Source organism: Triticum dicoccoides, chromosome 4B, assembly GCF_002162155.2.
Source record: "Triticum dicoccoides isolate Atlit2015 ecotype Zavitan chromosome 4B, WEW_v2.0, whole genome shotgun sequence".
Classification (NCBI taxonomy): Eukaryota; Viridiplantae; Streptophyta; class Magnoliopsida; order Poales; family Poaceae; genus Triticum; species Triticum dicoccoides.
Window position 1 is genome coordinate 29,980,377 of NC_041387.1, and position 10,308 is coordinate 29,990,684.

General features: G+C 44.8%; 1 protein-coding gene and 2 non-coding genes across 3 annotated transcripts; 1 reads left to right on the plus strand and 2 right to left on the minus strand.

The window, feature by feature from the left end:
* Positions 1 to 1,640: 1,640 nt before the first annotated feature.
* Positions 1,641 to 4,815, plus strand: LOC119294784. The gene is made up of 8 exons (XM_037573049.1): positions 1,641 to 2,194; positions 2,407 to 2,648; positions 2,739 to 2,861; positions 3,164 to 3,280; positions 3,385 to 3,567; positions 3,660 to 3,801; positions 3,954 to 4,119; positions 4,239 to 4,815. Exons 1-8 carry the CDS (start codon positions 1,876 to 1,878, stop codon positions 4,255 to 4,257), a joined length of 1,311 nt encoding a protein of 436 aa, XP_037428946.1. The 5' UTR covers positions 1,641 to 1,875; the 3' UTR covers positions 4,258 to 4,815.
* A 748-nt stretch (positions 4,816 to 5,563) lies between these two features.
* TRNAT-UGU lies at positions 5,564 to 5,635 on the minus strand. Its single transcript has one exon. It is a non-coding gene; the product is annotated as a tRNA-Thr (tRNA).
* A 957-nt stretch (positions 5,636 to 6,592) lies between these two features.
* TRNAT-UGU lies at positions 6,593 to 6,664 on the minus strand. The gene has a single exon. It is a non-coding gene; the product is annotated as a tRNA-Thr (tRNA).
* Positions 6,665 to 10,308: the final 3,644 nt, after the last annotated feature.

Sequence of the window (10,308 nt, forward strand, 5' to 3'; positions counted from 1 at the left end):
AAGGAAAATAAAAATAATAAAACCCAAAAAACTAGTTAAGGAAAAAATGGTTCAGGAACCTTCTAGGAGGTTCCCAAAACCAAACATGAACCTCGAGAGGCTTCCTAAAGCCGGTAGTTGTGGTTCGCTTGCTCTTTAAGTTTCGGTTCGTAATGGGCCGGCTCATCTACCTACGTTAGAGGGTGATTGAACCCTTAACGCTCTCAACGAGGGATACATATCAATTATGACTCTTTTGCTATAAAAGATCAACTGTGACTCTAGTATGCTTCCAGATGAGATTTGTTAAGTGACTTATGGGCTCATGGATTTGTACTAATGTCCAAGAATTCTCCCTCTTGAAAGGGGGTGGTAAGTAAAGACGATTTGGTATATCCAAGAAGAATTAAAAAAAAGAGGTTTCTAGATTTATTAGGTTTAATGCACTTCGTTAATGAAGGGATTGTTGTCTTGATTCATGAGTGATAGCGGCCTTCGATGGGCTTCATCTTTCCATGAGCCTCTTTATACGGGGTTGCCATTTGACTTGGCACTCAACTTTTCATTTTACCCCACAAAAAAACTTTTCATATTATGCTTCCAATTTTATCTTTTGATATTTTGATTCCTTTAATGCAAAGACATAATAGCCCTTTAGTCGAGAGTCGATTTCCACCTTTACAACATACTCCCATTGTCCCATAATATAAGACCTTATTACATCCAATATGTGAGTATATTAGATCGCGTCCATGTAATGACATCTTATATTATGGAACGGAAGGAGTATGAGATATAAAACTTAAAAAATTCAATAAAAAATATGTGTTCATTAATTGATGAATAATCCGGGAAGGATATAATTTTTTAAGAAACAAAAAAGCAATGCATGCTCGGTGCGCAAATGGCATGGAACGACATGTATGGAGGTGTTGGTGGCCGGTGATGCCCATGTCCCGAGGTCTGATAACCATGGACGGTGGGGAGATGATGGGGTAGGAGTCATAGCAGGTCGATGTATATGGTAGGCGTTCTTCACCTCCGCTATGATGATGTCATTGGACCGTGTGAGAACATTTTTTTAATGGGAAAGGAATCTTTCGTTGTGAAGAGAGACCATGCCATAAAAGACCACTCAAATTAGACATGGAGTTTCTGCTTCCGAGATCAAATACACCATTGTAAATAGTAAAATAAAAAATAGACAAAATAAAAAATATGAACTTTTTTACAACAAAGATTGTTCAATTTTATGCACACCTGCAAAATTTTATGAAGAAAAAACATTCTTAATCTTCTGGGAAAATCGATTCTCCCAAAAGACCTCCACAAATTTTGTTAAAGCATTTGGAGAGCTGATTTTGTTATTTTTCCCAGACCTCCACAAATATGATCTCATCATAAAAATTTGCACGCTAACAGAAAAGTAAGCAAAATTAGTAGGAAACCTTCAATTCAAATTTCTATTCATCTGTTTGACGACAGCTGCACGCGCGTAAACATCTGGCGAGACTCACATGCTCAAATGGCAGACACCTGTCCAAGATTCCCTACCCCACGCGAGCGACCTCGTCGGAAACGAGTAGACCTTTCAATTTCAACCCCTGCCATGTCACCCGCACGACGACGGCGATTTACCCCGGCGAGCCGCCACCACCACCCAACCCCACCGCGCGCGTCCGCTGCACAGAAGATAATGCATCCCCGTCGTTTTTCCGCCCGATTCCCCGCCCCCTCATCGCCACATTCACACCCCCACGAGTTCCACACCTTCCTCCCCTCGCCGGCAGAGTGCAGAATCTTTCCTCTCGCCGATTCCCCAAACACTTTCAGACAGTGAAGTAGAACTACTGCCTGCTCGCTCGAAGTAGCTGCAGCGGCAGTGGTGGTCGTGGCATGGCTTCTTCCGTCGCGCCCTCGTCGTGCGCGCTGCCCCTGCATCCGAGGGTGGCCGCGGCGGCAGGCCCCTCCTGCCGTGTGCTGCTCGCCTTCACGGCGCCCCGCTCGGCCGCGCCGGTGCGCCGGGCGGGGATCCTCGCGCCGCTCCGGTGCTCGCCGCTCGAGGATCCCGGCGCCACCGGCAGGGAGGAAGGGAGGAAGGAGGAGGGGGACGCGAGCAAGCGGGTGCGCGGGAGGCCCATGTGGAGGCGGATCCTCTTCGCCTCCAAGAAGACCCGCAGCATCATGATTCTCAACGCCCTCACCGTCATCTACGGTAATACCTACTACCTTCCTTGATCTCTCCGCAATTCGCACGATATACTAATGGTGTTAAAAATGTCACGGATCTGTGATCTGGAATTCAGGATCAATTGTCCATTGTTCAGCAGTTCAACTTTGTTAGGACAACTCTGTGATCTGGAATTCAGTATCAATCATGGAAGCTCAGTGTTTGACAACTTTTTTCTTTGTTCCTGTTTTCTGCAGCAAGTGATATTCCAGTTCTGAAAGAGGTTGAAGCCCTCACAGAACCCGCGGTTTTCAACATGGTGCGCTTCGTTATCGCAGCCATCCCCTTCATACCATTTGTGATACGCGCATTCGGCGATCGCCGCACACGAAATGGGGGATTAGAGCTAGGACTTTGGGTTAGTCTAGCGTACCTTGCTCAAGCAATTGGGTTGATCACATCTGAAGCTGGGCGAGCATCCTTCATTGCAGCCTTCACAGTACGCCTTCTTGCACAATTTTTTTTGTTCTGTCGTAATGATGGAATTGGCACATGTTGTGGAGATATATCTAAAGAATTCTGTGAACAGGTGATAGTTGTGCCTCTAATTGATGGCATTTTTGGCGCCTCGATCCCCATGCTGACTTGGTTCGGGGCCATAGTATCAATTATAGGGGTTGGCCTGCTAGAATGTGGTGGCTCTCCTCCTTGTGTAAGTACTAAGCATTTAGTCGTGTTCCTTACACGCGCTTGTTAGCTTATTCAGTTGTTCTCATAATGGAATTCAGAATTTACTAGTACAACACTTCAATGTCCTATTTTGTGTAGCTATCAACAGTGATACTCTGAATAAATATTTTACCAATAGCAATCTCCAACCAATTGAATGCACTCCATCGTTTTGTTGAAAGAGATTTGAGTTCATCTTTTCAAATATTTGGTTAGAGTATATATCATGTGTCTTGACAAGGAATATAATTCTGATTTTGCAATCCTCTCTTGTTGTTTCCAAAGGTTGGTGACGTGCTGAATTTCTTGAGTGCGGTATTTTTCGGGATCCATATGGTTAGAACGGAGCAAATATCAAGAAGTACAGACAAGAAGAAGTTCATGGCTCTTCTTAGCTTTGAGGTTCATAACTGAATTGCATACTTGCAGTCTCCGATATCCATTATGCTGCTGTAACCATTTTGGTCACAAAATGGGAACCACCTCACTGAACATCTATCATTCAGGTCCTTGTTGTGGCTTTCACCTCGATACTCTGGTTTTTGCTCAAAGATGTCTTTGCTGAGGTCCACGATTCCAGCTTTGAATCATGGACTTTTGGTGCGCTTTGGGATTCGGCGGCTTCTTTTCCTTGGATACCAGCACTGTACACTGGAGTCTTTTCAACGGGGTTATGTATGTGGGCAGAGGTTAGCCTACTTTTTAGAACCTTATAGTAGTTTTATGTACAGTCTTGAGACTTTAATTTATGAGATTATCTTACATGTATGTCTGTGCGCAGATGGTAGCGATGGCCCATGTTTCAGCAACTGAAACGGCAATCGTCTATGGGCTAGAACCAGTATGGGGAGCTGCATTCGCTTGGTTCCTCTTAGGTGAAAGATGGGACAATGCTGCATGGATTGGAGCTGCCCTTGTACTATGTAAGCTTGATGCTTCTGTCCGCTTTGTTCTGTGCTTTTGTAGTTGCATTTTGATATTCAGACAGACAATTCCTTAACGAAAGTGTTCATATTAACCAATCACAATAAAATCTTCAAGCTAACCGAATATATCTTGACATCCTTTTCATCAGGTGGAAGCCTTACTGTACAGCTATTCGGGTCAGCTCCCGAAAAATCCCAGAAAGTTGAATCGCGCAGCGGGAATACATTTGAATCCCCACTGAAACGGCAGGACCGCTTGTCCCTATCTGCTATCCCCGTCGATTCCAGGAAGAACATAGGGAGCCAGTTAGAGAGGTAAATCCTGCCTCTTGGTTGTCAACTGCTTCACCACTTATCCATTTCCTGTGCTCTTTTGTGCTGTTGTTAGCATATTTTACTTTGCTTAAGTTTTATTTTTATTTTCTGTAAAACAGGAAGGATAAAACATTGTAGCCCAGGTCAAGGCAGTAACACATCCTCTAAAGACAAGGTCAAGAACTCATGATCGCGACTGTATGTAAACCAAAAAAGGGCCTTATAATCTGGCACATGCTTTGGTTCATCAAGTAGATGCAATTGCAACCAGCGTTTGCTCCACAGGGAAAGCTTGACATTCCCATGATCTCCGAGGTTAGTTGCCACTTAGGGCATCAACTGGACTAACTAGTGACTAGAGATAATCCAATGCCTGGTACATTACTAGAAAATGTGGCATTACTGGCTAGAAACTCTTGTGCATGCTACAGCACGCCGGTGTAAAGTGGCAACTGCAAATGGGAACATTGTGTGTAGATTCCGTGTAAATATATTTAACATACGTAGCAAGGATGATAGTAAATGATCACATGTAAGAGAACTGAACATGCTACCGTTGTTGTCAATATTGTAAGTCTGTTGGTAGGGGTACTGGTTTAAACCATGTAACTCGAATCTTAGACAGTCGATGACGATCTGCTTTGATGTTCCATTTGTAATTATGTAGTGCTGAAATCATCATACCTTACATGAGTATTTCTTCAGGTGCATACATTACATGACTTTGGAATGTATAACACATCAATTTCATGCTTTTTTATGTAACAAAAATCACAATTTACGCATGCATACTTAGCATTGAGCCATTCTACATCCGCAAAATGCAATTGTTCCAAAGGTCCAAATTCAGGGATTCCAACTGTTACATTTACATATGAGATTTTCGTCATCTTCATTAAGGGCCTTGCGCGACAGAGGGCATTTTTTAAGGATAGCCCAACATAGGTCTTATTGGATTAGTTTTTTTTTTCCTTTTTAGATCATATCTTTTTAGGCTTTTTAGATCACATCTTGTTTTTAGGGTTTTTTAGATCACAGTTTTTTTTAGAACCTTTTAGATCACAGCTTGTATTGGGTGGAGGAATGGTTTAGATTGGGCCGCACTGTACCAGTGGAGTCTTTGAGTATGGCCCAGTCTGACCTGGGCCCGAATCCTATAAGGCAGGCTGAATGGGCTGTTTCCTAGCAAGCCTTATATAGGTAGATAAAGGACTTTTTTTTTGGACGGGAAGGCCTTGATGGCATTTTATGCAGGGCGATTTCAAATAACACTTAATAATAGAATTGGAGAGTGTATATCTAAACAAAATAATCAACGGGGCACCTCTCTCTTTCGTGGTTCTCTTTCTTGAAAGAAAAAAGGGTATGTTTTTCAGTGGGGAAAGGCAATAATACTCGCATTGTTCTTTCATAAGTAGTTATTTTTACAAAAAAATGGGTAGTATGCCTCCATGCAGGATCGAACTACAGACCTTCAGTTTACAAGACTGACGCTCTACCACTGAGCTATAGAGGCGAATTATACCTTATCTAATAACAACCTAAATTGATTATGTGTTTCGTTTCTACAGGTCGGCAGCTTGAGAACAGCATGTTGTTTTCTCTATCTCTATATACCTACACTACTTAAGAAAAGTAGTGTTTCTTTTTCTGTCAGCTGGTTTCCTCCCTTCCACCATGTCCCTTTTCATCGATTTTTTTCATCTAGCCGTTTTTTTCCAATACGTCATATTTTGACCGCACCTTCGCAGTACATCACTCAATCACATTAATTTATTTACGTTTTGCAGCACTACATCAACTCGAGCTTAATTAACTAACTCTTGCAATAACATGAAATTACGCCGCTCAATCTCATGCCATATTTGACCGCACCTTCCTGTATGTATGTCGCTCAAGTCCACACCATATTTGACCGCACCTTCCTATCTGTACGCCGCTCAATCTTACTATTAGTTTACTTACCAGGCATGAGCCAGGCTACCAAATTACAATAGAGCCAAAATCAAAATTCCAATTCTTGGTTCTTCCCACCTACCCCATGACATATAAAGTGGAATTACATCTCCTAGTTTTCGCTCCCGTGCCAACGCATGGGTATATACCTAGTGTAAACGAAAATCACAGCACATATGAAAAAACATCAATAGTTAAATGATTTGAGGTGTTAGTAGGTTTTAGTCCCGTAATAGATGTCTTGTTTACGGAGCATCCATGGCGGGTTCCAGGTGGTGCTCCGTGAAGAAATTAATGAAAAGGGGTGTGAGCCCGGTTGAAAAAAAAAACAGTCCTTTGCGTATGGCCCGATCTGATCTGACCTGGGCCTGAATCCTACAAGGCAGGCCGAATGGGCTGCTTCCTAGCGGGCCTGTATAATCCCTTGTGTGTAAAGAGAAGGCGGAGTCACTCAAAAAAAATGCAGAGAAGGGGGGAAACGGCAAAAATACTCGGATTATTAAAAAGAGTGACGACATGCCCCCATGCAGGATCGAACTACAGACCTTCATTTTACAAGACTGACGCTCTACCACAGAGCTATAGGGGCGATTTTGCTTTATATTTCCCATGGCTATCCTAATTCATTTAACCGTTTGCATTTCCACACACAGGTCGGCAGCTTGAGACAGTAACTAGGGGACGTTGCTCCGTAAACAAAATCACAGCGCATTTGAAACGGAAAAACCAGCAGCACGGTGCAGTAGTACATCACGGTGGTCCTGCATCGGCATGCCGTCCCCGATCTCTCGGAAAGGCGCGGTCGCCCTGGAGCAGCTTGTCGTTTGGAGAGGCCAGAGCTCCATGCATGCAGGCATATGTATCTTGCAGTTGCATGTGACTGACAGACAGCCTCCCCTCTCATCCCGTGCCATGATTAACAAAACACGGTGGGGCTCCTCCGCTCTGTGCCGCTGCGGCGCAGCGCAGCTCGGTCGGTCGACCAATCCCCGGCCCCGTCGCCCCTCCGTCCGTCTCTTGCCCAGATCCAGATCCGCCGCAATGTAATGCAATCACCCCTTGACACAAACACAAGCAAATCTCATATGAACGGAAGAGGAGAGCCGAGAAATCACCAGCCAAGTTGCACCTAGCAGGCTAGGCCGTAGGCGGTGGCTGACGGACGGGAAACAAGCGATGATTCCCTCCGTTGTCAGCCCAGCTCGGCTAAGCGGCTATTAAAATTAAAATTTATATAAACACGTAGCCATCCATGCAATCCACGTCGAACCCTGCGGTTAAACTAAACGGGGCCGGGGCAGCGCGGGCGTATGTATGTATGGTGTGGGAGAGCGACGTGCGGGTTCTCCGATTGGTCCAGTCGTCAGGCCAGGCCCCCACCCCCGTCCCCACGGCCCATGTGTCCTCCCCGCCCCCCGCGCGCGCCCGTCCGCGTCATCGGGTGGCTGTCCACGATTCCGTTCCCCACTCTCCCTCTTTTTCTCTCCGGAAGGAATTCCGTTTCTAGATTTTTCCGTTTCGCTCGCCTTTAATTTGCTTTGCGGCGACGGGCGCCGAATCGGGAGAAGAAAAGAAAAAGACCGTGTGCGCGCGCGGCGGCCGCAGGAAAGGAAAGCCGCGTACGCACGGTTACAACTTACAACTGACTGACGTGCGTACGCGTGGACGAGCTCGCTCCGCCAATCGCCGTTTCTTCTCTTCCTCTTCCTTGTCGCCGTTTCTCAACTTTTATGTTTCGTTTTTGCCACTAATCAATCAGGGGCTCTGATGATGTGTAAATCTGTTGGGAGAGCGGGCGGGCAGGCAGGCACAACGGTGCATGGCATGGTCCCGGAACAGAGCACGAAAGGAGGCGCGTCCCAAATACCCCAAATGCAGTCTCATTCCTTCCACGTTGGCAGGCAGGCAGGCACATATCCTATTCATACACCGTAACCATAATTGAAGCTCATGCATCATCGCGTGATGCGCCCTGCTTAGCTGGAACGAGATCAATTATGGATTGGAGGGGCCCGTTCCACGCAAGAGGGAGGCCCCCCTCTATGCTGTTCGATTAACATTTAAATGGAAAACTTAGTTTTCCATCAACCACTGGAGCTAGCACAAGAAAAACCGGCGCATGAATGCTCCGCAGCTTTGTATAGAATGATGAGGTTTACACACAGATTCTGTGTTGACGGTTTGTGTTGATTGGGTTTGTTATCATCAACATGTCACATGTGTAGTTAGGCATGCCATTTTATTAAACGAACCGTACTTTTTTTTAGCACAAACGAACATGTGTAGTCTAATCTTCTCTGTAAATAAGCAAGATTCCCGTAAAAAAAATACGGAACTTTTACGAGACAAAACTACACTTCAACTGGTGATCTTGTGCGCCCCAGCGATATCTTGCTACTCTTCTCTATAAATAAGGAAGACTCGTAAAATGCCCTTTTTTTCTAGGAGACGAAATTATACTCCAAACAGTGATCCTGATCCGCTCCTATAGCATAGTCAACTTGCAGTCCTATATGTGCACTGTACGTACTTTGGTCCTGAAAGAAAGATCGTGCCTCCTCCGCATAATAAACCCAGTTGCCACCCCAGCAGTTCATCCATCGCCGCGGCTGTGCGGAACCAAATAAAGCTTACGTACTACTACTCCGTAGCAAGCTAGCTTCCCCATCCAGTTGCAATTATTTAAGAATCAAGGACGAAGCATCACGAAGCAGGCCGGCCGGCCGGCCGGCTTTGGTAATTTGGTTTGGTGAGATCGGCCGGAGGCGGTCAACTTGATGCGATCCCCGCTTCATCTGATGGCTACGTACGCCCTCCGCCTAGCCCCGGATAAACAAACCAACCTCCCCCATCTCGCTTGTTTAATCCGAGCGGGCAGACCTCACATCTCGCGCTGGCATCAGCCGCTGAAACCTACGCTCTCCGCTACAAAACGTACGTAATCCCCATCTGCATCATCGCCGCATGTGATAATAACAGTACATTTTAATCCTTTGTGGCCGTCGATCTGTCATGTGGATTTAATTTTGCTTGCTGTTCTTGGAAGACACTTCCCGGGTTTTGTTCTGGCCGCAGCAAGTGGCCTCCGGCTTACCGCGGCCGCCTGCTCCGATCGATCACATGATTATTCTGATCGTTTACTCTCCAATAATTAAGCTCCAAAACACTCAACTGACCATACTGTATATATAGCCGTAGAGTGCAATTTAAGGGCCAATAATTCGTGTTAACGCTGATGGCCGGCGACCAGCTAGCTTGCTTCTTCAGGTCGGCCGATAACAGTTCAGCTCAGCAATTATTAGCCAAGGAACGATCGTTACTGTCGTAAACAGCACAGCAAAACCCACAACTACATTTCGGTGGTTGCCGATTGTCAATTCAGAAGGAAAAAAAATGTCTTGTTGTGAATCATTGGGATGATTGACTATTCATGAACTGAGTCGACATCTGCAAATTGTTTTGATCAACAGGCTGGAGGCTGCGTGCGTCAGTCTACCAATTTTTTTATACATTTCAGCTCACCAAGCGTGTATAATTTGGTAAATGGTGGCTCATAAATTATCTGTCTTGCCTTGATTGGAGGAGCTAGTATGGCACCACCTAAAACAACTACAAAATTTAAAATCAGCGTCGTGGGTTTAGAATTGCACATGGAGCTATAATCATAGGGTAGATCGATTTATTTTATAGATACGCATCTAGTTGATGTTGTAGAGGAGACTAGGACCCATTAGAAAACACATTTGATAGTAAATGAATTTGCTCCTCTCTAGTCCCTTTGTTAGGCTTTAAATGTGCTTGGCATTGGACCTAGTTGTTTGTAGTATCATACTTTTTGAAAGGCGGTTGCACCCCGTCTCTGCATTAGTCGAAGCACACATGCATTCTTGTAACGTACTTCTCCGTCCATAAAGTTCATGCAAGCACAATTTTGAAGTTGTAACTTAAGCAATGATAAACTATATGCATAGTATCCTCTACAAATTCATTATCAGTGAAAAGTATACACTGATACAAATTCGACAATTATTTTCCATTTTACACACGACAAAGCAAACCTTGAACCGGGATACTTATTGGGAAACATGTACAGTGTATATTTATGAAGGAGGGAGTAGTAACTTGAATTGCGCACCCAAAATCATCCTCTAGCTTTGCTTATCACATCAGGCCAAAAGATAGTTCATGAACATGGTCAATATTCTTGTATGGAGGGATGGATGTTACCACATA